This window comes from Epinephelus fuscoguttatus, linkage group LG23, assembly GCF_011397635.1.
Source record: "Epinephelus fuscoguttatus linkage group LG23, E.fuscoguttatus.final_Chr_v1".
Taxonomy (NCBI): Eukaryota; Metazoa; Chordata; class Actinopteri; order Perciformes; family Serranidae; genus Epinephelus; species Epinephelus fuscoguttatus.
Genome location: NC_064774.1, coordinates 9,671,147 through 9,691,345, shown reverse-complemented (window position 1 = coordinate 9,691,345; position 20,199 = coordinate 9,671,147). Strand labels below are relative to the sequence as shown.

The 20,199-nt window shown below is 40.0% G+C and overlaps 1 protein-coding gene across 2 annotated transcripts in view; it reads left to right on the top strand.

The window, feature by feature from the left end:
- Nucleotides 1–7,611: 7,611 nt before the first annotated feature.
- acap1 (ArfGAP with coiled-coil, ankyrin repeat and PH domains 1) overlaps nt 7,612–20,199 on the top strand; it is a 36,507-nt gene continuing 23,919 nt past the window's right edge. The window contains exons 1-5 of one of the 2 annotated variants that reach the window (XR_007448584.1): nt 7,612–8,199; nt 13,743–13,800; nt 19,427–19,546; nt 19,678–19,731; nt 19,907–19,965. Coding sequence is in view for 1 of the 2 variants with exons in the window: in XM_049568075.1 (XP_049424032.1) it covers nt 8,147–8,199; nt 13,743–13,800; nt 19,427–19,546; nt 19,678–19,731; nt 19,907–19,965 (344 nt within the window). In the remaining variant the exon portion in view is untranslated. The remainder of the gene's footprint in view (nt 8,200–13,742; nt 13,801–19,426; nt 19,547–19,677; nt 19,732–19,906; nt 19,966–20,199) is intronic. The other variant, XM_049568075.1, reaches the window with a different exon arrangement.

Below are 20,199 nucleotides of genomic sequence, written 5' to 3'. Positions count from 1 at the left end.
AGCGAACAGGTGACGCTGTAGGTGGCGGTGGTTTTTACTTTGAGGCTGCCTGTTTCTTTAAAAAATTGTTCCAATATAGCCACTGGTTATCTCATCAAACTGTTAGTAGGTCATGGTGTTTTCTGGTTTCTCTGTGTGTATTCTGTGATGCTTTCAGATTTTTTGGACATAAAAACACTGATGGAAAAAAGAGGTGGTTTAAAAAATATTCAGATCCTTTACTTCTGTAAAACTACTAATACCTAATAAGTTCAAAACCAAACTAAAATAGAAGTCTTATGAACAGAATGAAAAATAAAAGTACTGACTGTGCAGTTAAATGTTCCTTGTCAGTGTTTTACTCTTATACATGACGTGTCTGGATTAATATCACTGCTGCATTAATGTGTACGTTGCATTTGACCGGTGTTGATATTTAAAGTGGACATGAAGCACTCCACGTTGTGGTTTTGCCAAGTAGGACGGTGTTCCTGGACCAACACTGCAGTCACAGTGTGCTGCTTCTGCGCTTCTTTCAAAATTCCTTTGTAATTAAGTGGGGCTTAACTAGTTTTCCAAAATGAAGTTAGTAAAACTGAACAAATTACGCTACTGCAGGGTTAATGAATTAGCTTGCTACAAAGGTTGGTAATGCTAGTAAGTAAGCTTTCCAATGGGTTAGTTAGAATATTAGCGAGTTAGCTTGCTAACTAGGAAGGTCATGCTAACAAGTAAGCTTGCCAATAGGCTAGAATATTAGCAAGTTAGCTTGCTAACTAGGAGGGCTTTGCTAACGAGTAAGCTTGCCAATAGGCTAGAATATTAGCTAGTTTGCTTGCTTACTAGGAAGGCTATGTTAACGAGTAAGCTTGCCAATAGGCTAGAATATTAGTGAGTTAGCTTGCTTACTAGGAGGGCTATGACAAGAAAGCGTTGCAATATGCTAGAATATTATCAAATTAGCTTGCTAACTAGGAAGGCTTTGCTAATGAGTAAGCTTTCTAATAGGCTAGAATATTAGCTAGTTTGCTTGCTTACTAGGAAGGCCATGCTAACGAGTGAGCTTGCCAATAGGCTAGAATATTAGCGAGTTAGCTTGCTAACTAGGAAGGCTTTGCTAATGAGTAAGCTTTCTAATAGGCTAGAATATTAGCTAGTTTGCTTGCTTACTAGGAAGGCCATGCTAACGAGTGAGCTTGCCAATAGGCTAGAATATTAGCGAGTTAGCTTGCTAACTAGGAAGGCTTTGCTAACGAGTAAGCTTTCTAATAGGCTAGAATATTAGCAAGTTATCTTGCTAACTAGGACGACTTTGTTATGCTATGCTAAGAGTAAGAATAATAGCATTTTCAGTTGTAAATACCTGCAATTAACACATTTCCTCTCCTTTTTTACAGCCTATTGAAAACTTTTTTCTTTTTCAAGATTGCAACGCTTAATGTTAGTGAAAAATATTTTAGCCTACTGACAAGCTCACTCATTAGTGTAGCCTATCTAGTTAGCAAGCTAACCTGCTAATATTCTAGTCTGTTGGCAAGCTGACTTGGTAGTTTAGCCAAGCCAACCTACTTTGCTAGCTAACTCACTAAGGGGTTTGTTATTGAGAATTTTGTTCAGTTTTCCTAACTTCATTTTGGAAAACTAGCTTAGCTCTGAAGAGGCACAAAGAAATTTTGAGCATGGGAGCAGCACACTGATGATGTCAGCGGGCTGTGATTGGTTGATTGCAATGTTGGTCCTGGAACGCCATGTGGGATGTTGATCAAGGAGCATGTCCTACTTGGTAAAATCCTGACCAACATTGCAATCAACCAATAGCAGTCCTCTGACATCATCAGTGTGCTGCTGCTGCTGCGCTTCTTTCAAAATTCCTTTGTGCTTCTTCAGAGGTAAGCTAGTGTCTCTTTACCTTTCACTTGATCTGGTCTGTTCGTTATTGCCTCGTTAAGCAGAAGTCTTTTCCTGAAATATCACAAGGTGTCACAACTAAGGGTACCTAAAGCTGTCAGACAAATATACTGGAGGAAAAAGTACAATAGTCTGCCCAAAATTTCCATTGTTTCTCGTCCATGTTGGCGAGAAGATTATGTTATACGATCAAATGCTTCACAGTAGGTGCTAATTGAATGTGAACCGTCCATTTATTATTAATTTAACAGCCGTTTTTATCACCAGAACAGGCTGCTTTATGTGACACCAAGGCTGGATTATAAACAAGCCCCAAGGCCTCAGGTTGTTTGTGTGGCAAATTCTTTTTGGTCATTTATTAGCTAATCTCTTTGGTCATACACACCACTGAAAGAAAATCTAAATCTAAATGATGAGCATCTTAAAATGGCTCCTAACACTTTTATCTACCCATGATGCCTTGTCTTGCACAGTGATCCTGTGTTAAACTCTTGTGTTTTGAGCATGTTTATTTGATACGTGACAGTGAAGAGGTGGCAAGGAAATGAGGGCAGAGAGAGATGGTAAATAACATGTAACAAAGGTCCTTGTCCGGACATGAACTGAGGATGTTGGTCAGCAGTCTGTGGTCAGTGCTTTAACTCCTAAATCACCACAGTGTTCCCAAAATCTAGGTCTAATACTCTTCTTTCCAACCGCATTTTTAAAAAAATTAATTTTAACAACAATAAACAAAGATATACACTCACACACATCCAGTATGTGTAGCTATATATTTACATCCACAAACACACAAAAGAAAAGGACACCAGGACAAAGTCTCTGTGTAACTGCAGAGTATTTATAACACATGTAATCCACCCCAGTAGTATGAATTTAAAGATAAATATATAAATGATAAGATAATAATAATAATAATAATAATACAGAATAATAAATACATAAATAATTCTATATATTCTTGATAATAAGAATAATAAAAAGTAATAATAAATACATAATAAATAAATCATTCTATATATTCTCAATAGTAAGAATAATAAGTAAGTAATAATAAATAAATAATTATATATTCTTAATAATAAAAATAATAAATATTAATAATAAATAAATCATTCTATATTTTCTTAATAATAAGAATAATACTGATAAAAAATACATCTTAATAAATAAGATAAAAAAAATAAATGAATAAATGAGAGAGGAAAATAAATAAATAGATAAAAATAAAAGGAAAAAAATAAATTACAGGTTTAAGTACATGTATCAATGTACAAATTTTGACAACAATTAACAAGAAAAATATGACTTGAGTGATTGTTTAGTCTGAAACAGTGATTCATTACTCCTGATAGCATGGGTGATTTTTTTTTTTCCATGGGCAGAGTTGTTGACAGTTCAGAAGTCAATTTACCCTACTCACCTACTGGGCCCATTTCTAAAATGTGTTGTCTCCTTTTAATGTTGTGATTGACTGGATACAAACCTAATATAAAAAGCTTTGGTCTAGAGGTATCTGTATGGATAATATATCCTGGATACTGTCTCTCACGTCTTCTCAGAACTTTTTTATTTGAGTAAGAGTGTGCCTTTTCTCTTTCTGGGTGTGACACATAAATCAGGTATGGTGAGCTTTTCTGGGGTGCTGTGCCGTAACACCTTAGCCATGTTAATGGATGATAAGTCAAGTGTAATAAGTCACTTTTTGGCAGGAAATGTGCCATATGTTATACATTTACTCCACATAGCTGCATGCAAACTGCCCACTAGTGTTTTGAAGTCAGCCAGGCTTTTATTTTGAAAAACCTGGGCTACCTGTAACTCTGCGCGGTTTGACTCTTGGACAGCTGCGTAGGGAATCTCCTGTCAGAGACAAACAAGAATCTGTCGAGCAGCCAAGTTTGACATCGTCCGACAACCGTTTCACTCCTCTCTCAGGGCCGACCGTCTGTCCGGAGTGTCTCTGTGCGCCTTTTACGCACACGCCCCCACTGTCTTGGCGCAGCGCTGCGCTCCAGCGCGCTCTGATGAGAGGACAGATTATTGTAAAGGCAGACAGCTGTTGAAAGCAGAGACATTGTAAAGCATATTTGATGAATTTAAAGTTTGTTTTCATTGTATATCACACAAAGAGAAGTACAGTTTGTTTCTGGAGCTCATGGTTAGTTTTTCTTTTTAAACTTCCTTGTCTTGACTGTCTCCCCGCGACACTTTGGTGACTGGTATCATATTAAATACAGCTTGCTGCAAATCTGTTTGTCTTGTGATAACATCTCCGGACTATTTATTTTGATGGAGCAACATAGCAACGCAACAGACCCAGCTACGCCCTTTCTGTGACGCCTACTGACACACAGACGGAAACAGTCCGATCAGTGCGGTGGTCAGTGAAGGCATCACGACACTGTGATCCTCTGAGAGATAGACTGACCGAGAAAGAAGATAATCTGCAGCACGAACCAGAGAGGAGGAAGGAAAAGCATCACAACTGTCATGTTGTTTTCAGATGAGCTGCAGTGACTGTTGCTGATCAGCAGGGGGGGCCACACACACCATGAGATGGATAGATAGATAGATAGATAGATAGATAGATAGATGTTTGGGCACCACGCAGAGATGTAATGAGCACAGACAGACAATCCTGTTGATCTGCTGTAATTACACTCCAGTGCTCAGCAGCTAACCACAGGCCTCACAGTGTCTGACTGCTGCAGTCTGTGGTGACGATGATGACAAAGTGCAGATTGCTTATTTAACGTTGCCCAACGACACCTTGTAATGGGCTGTTTTGGCATTGTGTAAGCCTCTTTGTGCCAGGAAAAATAAGATAGTAATGACTCAGTGAGTCAGATTAAAGTATTGACACCAAGCCAAACTTTAATGCTGACTCGATATGTTCTGTCTTTTATTTAGAAAGTCTTAATTTTGTCACATTTCTCAGTGTTTTTTTTTTAAATATGTTATTTATTTGTGATTTTTATAACAACAAAAGCAACAATCATACAAAATAAAACCCTTGCATGGATGACTTTCTCAAGGTTTGGGGACCTCAGAGGTGCATCTTTGCCCTTTGCAGATGTTGTGGTTGACACAGTGACCTCCAGGACACACTGGGGCCCTTTACAGCCGAGTGTTAAGGGGTCAGGATGAGAATTAGTACCTCCAAGGCTGAGGTCATGGTTGTATGCCAGAAAATGGTGGATTGCCCCCTCAGCCCATCTAGGGTCTGACCCTTACCTATGATCATGGGCTTTGGGTAGTTTTCGCAAGAACGAGATTGTGGATACAAGCAGCCGAAATGGATTTCCTCTGCAGGGCGGCAGGGCTCAGTCTTAAGGCCCTGACACACAAAGCAAATAGTTGGCTGTCACTCAATATTGGGCCGTCGGTGAACGTTTGTTGTTCTAATCATGCGGTGTGTTCCATACAGTTGCCCCTCATCGGCCCCTTTCGATTTGTTTTTGGATGATTCGGCATGTTGACTCAGTGATGACGGGGCCCATCGGTGAATTAAATCATTCTGGTCGGCAGTTCAGCTCACCGCATAAGAAGAGAAACAGAAGTGAGGAAAGTAAACAAAGAGATGCTAACCTCTTAAGCCGAAATGTTTCGTGATAGTTTGTGTTACTGTTTACTGACGCACGGTAAATATGCTCTGTCCTTTCACCATTGGATTGTGTTGTTCATGTGCTAACTGGCTAACTAGCGTCAAAATGGCCTTCTGGTTCCCCTGTTTTAATGACAATTACAGACAACATCTGCTTGCAGTTGTGGAGAGTTATTACCTCTCTAGCAGGTGCCAGCTGTAGTCTGATCAAGTGCAACTCTTTTGAACGAGGCACGGTAACATCAGGCGACACAGCAGGGGGCCTTCGTTGTTGCTAGTTCTCTGAAGCTGGTTTGGTGTGTCTGGGCCTTTAGAGATAGGGTGAGGAGCTCAGACATCCAGAGGGAGCTCAGAGTACAGCCGCTGGTGGTTTGGGCATCTGTTCAGGATGCCTCCTGGACGCCTCCTGTTAGAGGTTTTCTGGGCACATCCAACTGGTAGGAGGCCCCGGGGCAGACCCAGAACATGCTGGAGGGAGCTTCTGCAAACCACTGATATGTTAAATCTGTATGCTTCATGTTTGTCCAATTCATATGTAGCAAATAAGTTAAAACTTTATGTTTCAGTATTAAATTCAGTGTTGTGACAACACTGTGGTTAACCTGTGGTGAGGTTTTGGCACAAAAACCACTTGGTTACACTTAGGAAAAGATCATGTTTTGGCTTAAAACACTTGGTTTGATTTGTTGTTTGTTGGTCTCAAAACAGTGATCTGCTGCTGTCTGCTGCTTGGCTGTATCCACCATCCCCTCCTCCTCCTGATGAGACTTACAACTCATGCTGTAATCTGAACTATGTGACTTTAGAAATGTTGATATGCAACATTTGTGTGGTTTGCTGAAATGTACAATACCAATATTTTGTCCTGCTGACTGGGCTGTAGCATTGTCACAGCAAGAGGGTTCCTGGTTTGAACCCAGGTCGGCGAGCATGTTCTCCACGTGTCAGTGTGGGTTTTCTCCAGGTACTCCAGCTTCCTCCCACAGTCCAAAGACATGCAGGTTAACTGGTGACTCTAAATTGTCCGTAGGTGTGAATGTGAGTGTGAATGGTTGTCTGTCTCTATGTGTCAGCCCTGTGATAGTCTGGTGACCTGTCCAGGGTGTACCCTGCCTCTTGCCCGATGTAGCTGGGATAGGCTCCAGCCCCTCTGCGACCCCCAACAGGATAAGTGATAACGGAAAATGAATATATGAATGACTCAAAACACATTTTTGGTCTCTATATCTAACGGGTTGCATTTTTATATAACTCACCCATTCAAATTTGTCCAAATATGGTCACCTCTGGCTCCACGAATCCAAGATGGCGAGGGGCGAAATGCCCGACTCACAATAAATAACAAATGAAACAAGTTATTTTACGGGGGTTGTGATGCTGATTTACAATATGAAGTTTGTTGTAATTCCGCTTTTGGCCACTATGTACAATTAGCCTCAAAGCCTGGTGCTGTTCCTGGGGGCTTGGCGGCAACATCCACCACTGAGGTGCCAAAACCTGCAGTTCCTTTAATGGCCACTTGAGGGTGGCTCCAAGAGTGAGTCAATCCCCATCGACCCCCATGTTAAAATGCCCTTAAATTTCAGTTTTTTTGACTTAGTATCGCAGCATTTTGACTTAATAAGTCACTGTTTCCACTTAGTATTTTTTTTTTTTTAAATCACATGACTTTGACTCACCATGAATTTCCCTATTCCTATCATGCATTAATTTCCACACATTTCCCTCCCTGTTTTTTTAGCAACAATGATCTCCCACAGTAAACGGATCCACTTGCACAGTGTGGCTTCTTCACACCTCAATAAAAACACACAACAGACAAGGTTGCCAGACAAGAATACACACCCAGTCTCTGTGTGCATGTGAAGCTCCCTGAAACTGCAAAGCTGAATACACAAACAGGAAAAGGAGAAACCAGTGTGATATAAAACACCAGAGTAAGATCATACACAATTATTAAACTCCATATTTTCACAGTGGGTTCAGCCTAACATTTATATTAGAGACTGTTTCAGTCTAACCTCTCATTTTGTGCAGTTTCCTATTTCTAAACCACAATTTGCCATGAGTAAGAAACCCGGAAATAGTGAGAGATGTTGGGGGTTGGACCTCGCGTGTGTGTGTGAGTGTGTGTGTGTGTGTGACAGAGAGAGAGACAGAGATACTCCAGTCGGCTCTCTTGGGAAGAAACAATCCACCGGCTGCCATCTGATCTCATTCACTTGGGAATATTGATGCGTATTGATCAGAAAGGATACTTTGATCCCGGGGAAACTTTCTGCAGCATCCGAGGACTCAGGCTACTCGCTTTTTTTATTATCCGGATAAAATGGTGATAATAAGGCAGCTGACACCCCCCTGCCTTCATTCATAAGCGGTGACAAGTCGTGTGGTGTCTCGGATGTGCGACAGAGGAGCGCACATCAGGCACACGGTGTCCCTTCAACACACAGAGGCTCCACGGGACGGCAGCTGCGGGAGGAATACAAATTACACGCGTGAAAGAAAAGCGTCCGACAGCAAGAATGAGTCAAGCTGCCGGTGTGGAGACTTAAAACACCAGAAGAAGAGGAGTTAGTGTGTTCTGTCAGGGGCCAGATAATATCAGTGTGTGTGTGCGTGTGTGTGATCTGTGACTGTAAAGGAGGAAGGATGACGGTCAAACTGGACTTTGAGGAGTGTTTGAAAGACTCTCCGCGCTTCAGGTAAGTTTCACCTGTGCCTCAGTGCTGATAGTGATGATAGGCAGTGATAAAGAGGAGGTTTCACTAAAAAAAAGTCTGTTAATTTACCTTCAGGAGGTTAAAATCGGACCAGAAAGGTAGAAAAACCTCATTAAATGGATGTAAAAGCAATATATACTATATATTATAGTCCTATTTGAGGGTCTGAATTGTATGGAAGCCCATATCTGCCAAAAAAAGATGGGGAGGAAAAAAAAGATCCCTTACACTAGTCATTATAATGAGAAACTTTCTCCAAGTAATGATGTACTGCATTAAAATAATAAGAAACTTTCTTAGGGTGAGTTTATTATCCTGGAAATACTGAGAAACGTTCTCAAAATAATGAGTTAGTATTAAAATAATGATGTAGTATCTTGAAATATTGAGAAAGTTTCTCAAAAATACAGAAAAACTTTCTCAAAATAATGAGTAAGTATCAAAATAACATCATAGTATATTGAAATATTGAGAAATGTTTTTAGAAATACAGAGAAACTTGCTCAAAATAATGAGTTGGTATCAAAAAAATTAGTATCTCAAAATAACGACGTAGTATTTTGAAATATTGAGAAACTTTTTAAAAAAATACAGAGAAACTTGCTCAAAATAATGAGTTAGTGTCAAAATAATGACGTAGTATTTTGAAATATTGAGAAACTTTTTTAAAAATACAGAGAAACTTGCTCAAAATAATGAGTTAGTGTCAAAATAACGACGTAGTATTTTGAAATATTGAGAAACTTTTTAAAAAAATACAGAGAAACTTGCTCAAAATAATGAGTTGGTGTCAAAATAATGACGTAGTATTTTGAAATATTGAGAAACTTTTTAAAAAAATACAGAGAAACTTGCTCAAAATAATGAGTTAGTATCAAAATAACGATGTAGTATATTGAAATATTGAAAAACTTTTGTAAAAAATACGGAGAAACTTGCTCAAAATAATGAGTTAGTGTCAAAATAACAATGTGGTATCTTGAAATATTGAGAAATGTTTTTAGAAATACAGAGAAACTTGCTCAAAATAATGAGGTGGTATCAAAAAAATTGGTTAGTATCTCAAAATAACGACGTAGTATCTTGAAATATTGAGAAACTTTCTCAAAAAAAGCTGAGAAACTTGCCCAAAATAATGAGTTAGTATCTTAAAACTATACGAAACTTTACTGAAATAATGAGTTAACAGAAACTTTCTCAGGATGAATCAGTGTCTTGGAAATACCAAGAAACTTCCACAAAATAATGAGTTAGTATCTCAAAAATAAAAAAGTACCATCAAACCTCAATGAAACGCCCACTTTCTTGTACTAGCCTGGTGTGGCTACATGTTTTGACAAATAAAGGCCTGTCTCAAATAGGGGCCTGGTCTGTTTGGCAAGACGTTCGTCTTTATAGAAGTTGTTTGGATGTATAAAAGCAGATTTCTGACCACGCACTTGAGCTAATGTTAGTTAGCTGCTTAGATTGCACATACAAATATAAATGTCAATATGGAGATGCTGCATATCATTAGCTAGGTTCAGTTCATTTTACTGAAACCATGAGCTCCAAAGACGACTGTAACTCAAATCCCTTCACCTGAGGCTGTCATAAAGTCAGAATATGTGTCTCCTCCTCGATTACTCGATAATTTCTTAATATTCCTGTAGTCCGTAAGGATCCCCCGATCAAAATAATCAAAAAGGGTTTTCATAAAAATTAATCCAATTTATAAATATTGTTTTAACAGGACACAGTGATGTTGTGTCGGTATGATCATAGCTCCATCTTTGCTGAGCAACAGTTTTGTGTAAAAGGAATTAAAGACCTGTCCCACATATAGGCCTGTTAAAATCTGATTTAAGCAAATAATAGCCCGGGCTAGAAGAAGTTTTACGGTAGTATCTTAAAATAATGGGAAACTTTATCAAAATAATGACTTGGTACCTTGGAATACTGAAAAATGTTCATGCTGATGGTGCAAACAATCGGCAGTGTCTCTGGGTCTGAGGTCAAGCAGCGTCATATCACTATGAGGAATGCATGCAGGCCTGATCAGAGGTCTGATGCTGCTCTTCAAGGCTGCATCTGAATGTGTCATTTAAACACAGGAAGCTTGTTTTATCTATTGTCATTTGTGACCTTTTATTAGAAACATATCAATAAAGGTGTCAGGTTATGCTGATCAGGGGTGTGGGTTTTGTCGTAGCATTCGGGGGATAGCCTACACGTGTAAGGCCGGGAAATTTGGGATCATACTCAAGAGGTTTTGAAGGTCAAATACTGCATTTCATGCATAAATTTTAAGCACCGATTTGTACCTGTTTTTGTGTTAATCTATGGTGGAGATGTCATCACACTTCCTGCTTCCTCTGCTTTCCGTTTCATGGCAGATTGAAACCATTGCTTCTGGTGGTTGCGTCTTCACTAGAGGGGTTGTTGCATCTGTGAGTTCGTCAAAATAACAAAATAAGTCCTCTGCTACTTTCGTGTTTATATTGGCAGGGATATATGCACATAATATCAAATATTAAAAGGGACGTGTCACCCAAATCTACGTCTGTGGTACTGCTAGACGGGCATGGTTTTCTGCTGATCACTCAAGTTGATACTGAGCTGCTCACTAGCTCACTTTAAGCCTGTAAAACGTCACTGAAAGCACCTAAAGTTCCCAACCATGCTGTCAGCGTAGCCCGACCACATGTCAGCTACAGCCCACAATCAATCTTCTTTCAACACAGAGTCAGCATCTGGAGTAATCAAAAGGGAAGTGTTGCTAAATTGGTTTTGCAGGCAGCTCAAGAGAGAGTGTGGCAGCGCCTGGGTGTGCCCTGATCGTTGCTGGCGTCCTGCCTGAGTCACAGAGGCTGGTGTCGTCTCTTCCAGCTGATCTGGCACATTTCAATCCAGAGTCTCGGCCTCTCTCTTCCTCCCTCCCTCCCTCGCTGCTGCTGCTGCCCGTATTGAGTTTATGAGGCGTGCACGGTGGTGGAAAGTTTGAGTTGTGCGGCAGCTGCAGTGGTGAGGCTGAACGCAAGGGGGGAAGGACCGAGGGGGGAAAAGGGAAGGAAAGTTATCTGACATGTAAACACAGTCAGGCAAACGGATAAACAGAATGTGAAGGGAGACAGAGGACGAAAAGATTTCACTGACGGCTCAAATGTGCTGCCTCCTGTTGCTAGGTGACGTGGGGAGGGCAACAGGAAGTGAGGCGAGATGAGCTGAGGTTATCAACAGGAGAGACAGGAAGTGTGTGTTCTGCGGGGAGAGCCACGGCGGAAACTCTGCTTTAGCACCGTCTTAATTTGCTTTCATACGCTGTCTCTCAGAGAAAAAAAGAAAGTGACAGTAATTCAGAGCGAAGTGAAAAGGATGTGTCACTTTAACGCAGGAATCTTTTTATCCTCCTCCACAGAGGCCTCCTGCTTTTTCACCCGCTCCTTCCTTTCCCTTCTCTCCTTAGCCGACTTGTCATTTGGTCGTATTTCCAGAGGACATGACCTCAGACTTTGATTCAAACATCCCCCCCGCACTAACAAACACAGAAAACACAAACAGTTACTGTCTGTCCAGGCCCTCCTCTCTTCGCTCTCCACTCAGTCTCGCCTCTTTTTTGTCTTCCTCCGTCTCTCTCTGTCTGTCTCTCTGTATCTCTGTACTGTTGGTGGAAGGCAGCGGAAACCACATGGTTGAGCTGTTGGTGTGAGAAGAGACGAGAGGCAGAAAGAGATACTGACTGTTAACGCCAAAAAACCCCCGACAAACTAGCCATGTGCAGGACGTGTGAGGACCAGCTCTTGTTCTCAAAAACAAAACTTAATTGTGTTACTCCATTACTGAGCAACAGGCACACTGGACTTGCAGGAGTTGTGCAGGCCTACACAGCGACCTACTCTATGATCCAAGCTCTGCTCAAACCCACAGAAATTTTATTTTAAAATGCTGCTCAAGGCCTCGGGTTTCTAAAAATACCAGTAATGGTCAGGGTCATAAGGACAGAGGGATGTCGTATGCTGTAAAGCCCTGTGAGGCAAATTGTGATTTGTGATATTGGGCTTTATAAATAACATTGAATTGAATTGAATTAATGTCATGTTAAATTACACTGACGTGACTATAAATAAAAAAGATGCACTGGAATTTTCCATTTTTCATTTGATGTAACGATACAACCACAAACGCTGTAGCTTCACTGAAACATTAAAACAGTTATAATATTCAGTTTCATATTCAATAATATTTAAAGGTTGAGGGCAAATTGTGGTCAAATGTTATTTTGTCAATTTGAAAAAAAATTCTATATAAAAAGCTAAGGTTTGAAAATTAAAGTTGAGGTGAGGACGTTATTTTTGGACCCTGAAAAAACTTAATTATGCAACAAAATTATGAAAACAAAAGTGTCAATAGTATTAAAACTGGAGTGAAATTATGATGTTGCATGCTTCTGTCATTTTAGTTAACCTGTTTTTTTCGTTGTTGAAGATGAAAGAGTTGCACCTAATGGGTATTTTCATTATCAATTGATCTATTGATTATATTTTCAATTTATTGATTGACATTTATTCATTAGTTTGTTTAGCATGTTAATCAACGTGCTAGAGTTAGCCAAAGTTAGATGAGATCAGATTCTTTATTGTCATTGTACAAACATACAGCGAAGTTCAGGTGCACTCAAGTACCGGGCTCATACATAAAAATAAGTAATAAATAGTAATAAATATTAATAGAAATAAATAAATAATGCCCCCACTCCACTCACACACTCACATTTTACACATTTTACACATATGCTATTTTTTTTTTTGCTATTTTTTATCTGTAGTGCCCGGTCAGTTTCTACATAGTCACATAGTATAAGATAAAAAAATTTAAAGCTATTGGAACATTTTATTAGCCCTTAGCATAATAATAAATAAAGAGAATATTATTATTTGCAAAGATTCCAATGGTAGCCCTTAAGTCCCAAAATTGATTGTTTTCGTAATAAATAAAAACAATAATTAACGTTTTTGTCAATCACATTTCTGTCAATTGACTGAGCTAATCATTTCAGTTCTGCCTTTTCAATTCAATTCAATAGAACTTCATTTATCCTGATGGAAATTCTTGTGCCAGAGAATGCGCCAAAAATACAGTAACACTAAGTACAGTAAGCACAACCAGTACTAACCAGACGGTCAGGGTCACTCACTGGGCCCAGTTTCCAATACAATATTTTAACCTTTCAATTGACCTCAACATTTTTCTGGAAAATGTAGAGCTTGATATCGTTTAAAGAATTGGGATACCAGTTCCCCTAAAGTGATACCAAAGGAGTACCTCATATGATACCTTTTATTGTACTTCGTTCAATACCCAGTTTCATGAAATGTCACCACCACTCCTCCCCATCCCCCATCAATAACCTTAACGCGAATATGTTTCGAAAGTGTTCAAATTTTTTAACTGTCCAAACAACTCCATAAAGACTGTAAGACTGAATTCCTAACGACCTTTGACCCCAGACTCTCATGTATGACCTTGTGTATTTGTGTCTGTTTCAGAGCTGAAATCGAAGATGTCCAAAGCGACGTGAGCGAACTCGAGACGCGATTAGAAAAGGTGAGACACATGCATCTACACCTACACACACTTTTATAATATCATACTGAGTCACTGCTCCACTTTCAAATAATGTTCCCTCCAACACACACACACACACAGGTATCAGTTGCTGTTGGACACATGCTCCTCATGTGAAGAGGTAGTGAAGTGAGAGGTGGGCGGCGGTGGTTGAGGTATTTTCACCTGACAGCGAGCAGGAAGTAGCTGCAGGTGCTGCTTCCCCATCGTATTGTGCTACGACACAGAGAACTACAGTTTGTTCTGCTTCGATACGAAAGCGTATTTCCCATCGCTTGTTTGTGTTCATACATGTCGCAGTTTCAGATCTATTCATCTGATATAGAGGTCACATGTTGCGTTTCTGTTCCTTGCTTAAAAAAGGGTGGAGATATACGACGCCTACACAGAAGTTGTCATTTAACTTTCCCTGCAGAGCTTCGCACAAGCGAGTGATTTGTGTGTTGCAGCAGAGAGATGCAGTGATTTTGGAAAAACTGGACTAACTGGGTTCGAACCCTTCAGGCAGTTTTTATCTGCTCTGTGCAAGTTGCTGTGCTGTGGCTGAACTCTGACCTTACTGACAAACAAAGAAAGAGAAATTCCCCTGCCTGCGTTAGCGTCAGGCGGTTTTTATTGTGGGTTTAGGTAAATAAGGTTTTTTTTTTTCTATTCTGCCACCATGTTACTTGATATCACGCTGAAACATGCAGCGTCAGCACACATGATTTACTTTGCAGTCCTCCTTTGTTTGAAGGCTTAGCCTCTTTAAATGTGCATGTCGCACCTACTCACCATTATAGTCATAAAGAATTTAATCAAGTCATAAACTCCGGGACAATCAGAATCAGAAATATTTTATTGATCCCAGAGGGGAAATTGTGATTCGTTCCAGTCGCTCTGATGTAAAGAGTAGAGAATTATTAGAAGTAAGAATAAGGCTAGGAAATAAAATTATGTAAATATTAAGAAATAAAATAAAATAAAATAAAATAAATAAAATGAAATGAAAATGATTAAATTAATTAAATTAAATTAATTAAATTAAATCAAATAAATAAATAAAAAATACTGTTTAACACTTGCACTTAAAATATAAAAATATTAAAAATAAAATATATATCGTCACTGTGCTGACGCTGTAAGTGTGAAATTTAACTACAGTATCTACATTAAGAAAATAAACAAGAATAGAATAAAAGTGAATAAATATGTACAGTTATGTGCATGATAAAGTCGTATACTGAAAAATATTGCAGAGTTCTGCACATGCTCAAAATTTCTGGAACATTTAAAACAAGTCAAACATATCTGTGTTTTCTGAGAAGTCAAGAAGAAAGTCAGAATATTAAAAAAAAAGTTGACAGCTGGTAAACATGTAGCCAATGCATTTATTCAATTATTTATATTTTTTAATAATCTAAATCTGTAAAGGAACTAGTAATAAAAGCGATCAAATAACTGTAAAAAAAAAAAAAAAAAAGTACAATATGTGCCTTCAAAATGTTGTGGAGTAGAAGGATAAAGTAGCTTCAAATAGAAATACTCAGGTAAAGTGGTAAAGTGGTTTATCATTAGATAATCAGTATTAGTGTAAATGTTGGATAAGCTAAAAGAGACTGCAGCACACGAAAAGCCCATTCACGTCCACACACTGTGCTGTGAATAACAAGGTCATCAAACTCAATGCAGCGATAAGAACTATACAGGTGTAGGTTGTTCAACACTTACAGGTGCTGCAAAGCTCACTGAAGAGCAGGGGAGATGTCAAGGAATAGGAGCTTATGTAACTTGTGCTGATAAGCTAATCATGAATGCTTCAATATAGCGTTAACAGCAAGCGGTAATTCCACTTATGGCCACTATGTAAATTGGCTTCAAAGCCCGGCGCTGTTCCTGGGGGCTTGCTGGCAACATCCGCCATTGAGGTGCCAAACACTGCAGTTCCTTTAATGGCCACTTGAGGCTGGCACCAAGAGCGAGTCAATCCCCATCGACCCCCATGTTAAAATGCCCAACTTTATAAACATGTAATCCAAAACACTGGCGGCACAGTGGTCTAGTAGTTCGCATTGTCGCCTCACAACAAGAGGGTTCCTGGTTTGAGCCCTGTGGTAGGGGAGTTTGCATGTTCTTCCCTGTGTCAGCGTGGGTTTCCTCCAGATACTCCAGCTTCCTCCCACAGTCCAAAGACATGCAGGTTAATCGGTGACTCTAAATTGTCCGTAGGTGTGAATGTGAGTGTGAGTGGTTGTCTGTCTCTATGTGTCAGCCCTGTGATAGTCTGGCGACTTGTCCAGGTCCATGTCAGCCGGGATAGGCTCCAGCCCCCCTGTGACCCCCAACAAGATACACGGTTATGGAAAATGAATGAATGAATAACTTAAGATTTTCATCTGTCCAGCTCAGTGGTTCCCATCTGGTCCAGCCACGGGGTCCAGATTTCTCCTTAGTCATTCGTTGAATGTCCGCACAGTTGAAAACATGTGGCGTCATACTTGCGTTTGGCCATGTCATCGAGCTAGTGTGCTGTCTCTGTCAAGTAGCTGTCCGTGTACGTTTACTCTACAACAGGAAACGGCCCTTCAAAATACTCTACTTAATACTCTGCTTAAGATTAAAATGTGTTTTTTACAAGCTTGACACATTTGAAGTCACTTGTGGTCCATTCAGAAGTTGGGAACCACTGGTCTAGCTAATTAGATAGATAGATAGATAGATAGATAGATAGATAGATAGATAGATAGATAGATAGATAGATAGATAGTACTTTATTTATTCCAAGCTGGGAAATTCTTGATTATTTAATTACCCATTTGTGACAGCTGTGTGGGGATTGAATTTTTATATGACTTACTCATTTAAATATGTCCAAATATGGTCACCTTGGGTCACCCCTGGCTCCATAAATCCAAGATGGCGAGGGCCAAAATACTTAACTTAAGGCATCAAAACAAGAGCTCACAAGCGAATGGTTGACGTTACGGCGGCTACGTCCATTGTTTTTATACAGTCCATGGTTAAAAGTAGCACAGAGACACTTCAGTATAGTACACTATGTACACTATGTACTTCTTGCATGGTGCACTAGCTTCTAGTGTCATCTCAGATCGTGCAGTTTTGCTTTTTTTCAACCGCCTCTTCTTCCTCTTCGATGGAGCATGATCGCCAACATTTGACATATTGGCTTCTATTCAACACCAGTATAGGTACTGAGTGCAAAGAACATGTAGTTATAACACGGCGGTGTTCACTGTGGCCAGCTTAGGCTCCTTGTTGTCCCCAGCCACCATGTCACAAAGTTTCTGAGGTCACAAAGATGGCGACCGTCCATCATTCTACACTCAACTTTTGGACTGTTTTGAGTGCTCCAGTAGTACACTGCATGCACTTAGCGCACTTGCAATTATATTTTGCAACCTAAATATCAAGTGTTTAGTGCAGAAGTATGTGATTTGGGACAGACTATAATGCTGTGTCTCAAATTGCGTACTTCTGTACTTACATTTAATATTTTGAGTGCATAAGCGCTTTCACATTGAGAAGTATGGAAAAATGCAGTGCACTATGAGTACCCGGATGGTGCACTCACAATGGTCAAGAAGTTGAGTGTGGAACTATGGACACTTCTCGCCCTCAGTGGTCGCCATCTTGGCTACGTAGCAGAAGGGGAGGGACCACTTTTCAAACTGGAAATGGCGGCCGAGGACTGCGCGACCATGAAAGTTGCTGCATTGTACAAATACATGTGGTTTTTGCACTAAGCACCACTTTTCTGTTGTCAGGTATAAGCCAGCAGTATGTTTATTAGGTTAATTTAGCAGTCTGTAATGATTTGGTACCGCGAACGATAACGTGAATGCTAATGCTAGTTTGCTAACTAGCTAATTTGCGGTCGTCATTTCCGGTGAGTGCACAACAGCCGTGTTTGGTTTGAGACAACACTACCCTGTCGAAATTTGCGCACTATGCCAATAAGTACATAGTGCACATAGTATACTACATGGAAGTGTACTAACGGAAGTATGTGATTTGAGACACAGCAACAGTCTCACAGCGACATCTATGTGAAGCTTGCTAACATTAGCTAACATTAGCTACCATAAACTTCTGTTAAGGCTGAAGCTGCCAACCCCCTGTATGTTCTGAACCCACTTCCAGTGTTTTTTATTTCTTGTTAATACAACTTTTAATTTTCAAAAGAAAGAATGAGTCATTTCCTTTTTTTACATAATCTCACTTTAAGCATAGTCCATGTCAGTCTAATCAGGCACAATGAGTGATAACACCTGTGTAGGTGGCTGCTAATGACCTAAACATTTCCTAGCCTGCAGTTTAATGTGTTTGTTTTGCTTATGTCAAGTTAAAATATTTTTGGGCGTATCATATTTTTAATATTTGTTATGTCAGCTCATTGTTTTTAGCTTTACAGTCCACAGCGTTTCTATTTTGGTGAACTCTCTTCAGGGTTGTTCACTCTGTGCTACAACTAGCTAGCTAGATTTGTTAGCAACTAGCTGGTGAACGTAGTGCAGCATTTAGCTGCTACAGAGCCAGATATTTCCCTCAGAAGCTGGTAAGGACCATAATAGAGTAAAGAGAAGAGTGATTGTCGGACTTTTATTCATCAGGATGCCAGAAACATGACTTTACATGTTGCTTCTTGTCGGCTGGATGTATATGAGGCAACTGTTAGCTTACATGTTAGCCACCTTATAAGGTAACGTCAGGGATATGACCCCTGACACTTGTCGACAGGCGTGACACGCTACAAATAAAAGTTGAGCTTGCCTTAACTTTTTTAAGTGCTCCACTGATGCTGTGAAGTGTCAACTAATGATATATTTTTGTTTCTAGTGGTGGAACCATGTTTTTTAGCTAAGTTAGCTAAGGCTATGCTAGCTTTATCTGCATTGCAGTGCACATGGGGATGTAATGGTGTGGCTAAATGTGATGTCAAAATGGGGCTTGGACATTTATGAAGAGCATAGATATTTTACTGACGAGCCCCTCGTCCATAAGAAGATGCAGCTTCCTTCTGCATGGTGACACATTTGGTGTAGTTTGGTAGAAAGAAAATGTCAATATTGCTAATGCTAATGTTGCTTCGTGTCTGCTGAATGTGTTAAAAGGCAGCTGTTAGCTTGCACGTTAGCCATTGCAAGCTTATAAAGGAAGGAAATGTCGATGTAAATCTGTAAAATATTGTGCCTCAGTACATATAATCTTTTAAACACACAAAAAATGTGTTTTTCAAATAAAATATTATAAGATATTGTCATGACTGAACTAATAATGAGCCTAGATTTATAAAACCCAGTATTCAAAATCAAAATCCAGCCTGTACATCCAGTGATGGTCTGTCTCTAATGCAGCTTAATGAACTCCAGATGGCATTACACAGAAGCTGGAGGGGAAATTCATCGTGCGCAGTGATTATGCTCTACTGTAATAACCCCAAACTCTGGCTGTTTCATTGCTTTATTATGTGGACTCCTGGAGGAACACATTGTGTTTAATTATTCATACTGATGATTACAACCGGCCGTTAGTCACCTCAAGCGCCTCTTGTTAGAGTACTCGGGATGAATGTGACTCTGTGGTGTTGCATGTTTGTGTCCCCCAGCTTGTGAAACAATGCCAGGCCATGCTGGATGCGGGCAGAGCCTACTGCCAGACCAGCAAGAGCTTCGTCAGCGGCCTCCGGGACCTTGGACAGCAGTACTCCGGGGACAAGATGATGGAGGTGAAAGGAGCACAGGGACATACCATTGATGTTATCATGTCATTCTTTAACTCAGTTTGTCGGTTGTTATCGATAAGAAATGTGACATTGCTGTTAAGATTTGATGTGATTCTCATCTGTCTGTCCTGCAGGAGTGTTTGGATAAATTTTCCAAAAAGCTTGCAATCATCTTGGACGCACAGGGGGTGAGTCTGTCTCTCTGTTTGACTTAACGTCTTTGCACCACCATCTCCCTCCCAGTCTTATCAGCTGCAGTATGTGGTCAGACGAGGCTGCAGCACACCGTTGAACACGTGTGACATTTAACAGTTATCTGAGCTCACTGTGACGGCTTTGTCTCATCTGATTTTCCCTTTTTAGGACTTGATCGAGACCACGCAGAAGTCAGTCAAGACGAAGCTGCAGAACTTTGTCAAAGAGTGAGCGAGCTGCTTTCTTTTTTCTTTTTTTTTTCATCTAATCTTTGAGATGCACTCAGCCACCTTCTTCAGGCTGAGTCACTCCTCATGCATGTCTGCCAACTGTTAGCACGCTCATTAAAAAAATATTGGAGGCTTATGATCCTTCATTTGCCTTCTTCTTGTACTTTGTCTCGCAGTCTGCTCTTAACACTGGGAATGATACGGTGCATTAGATGAGAGAGGGGAGAGGGG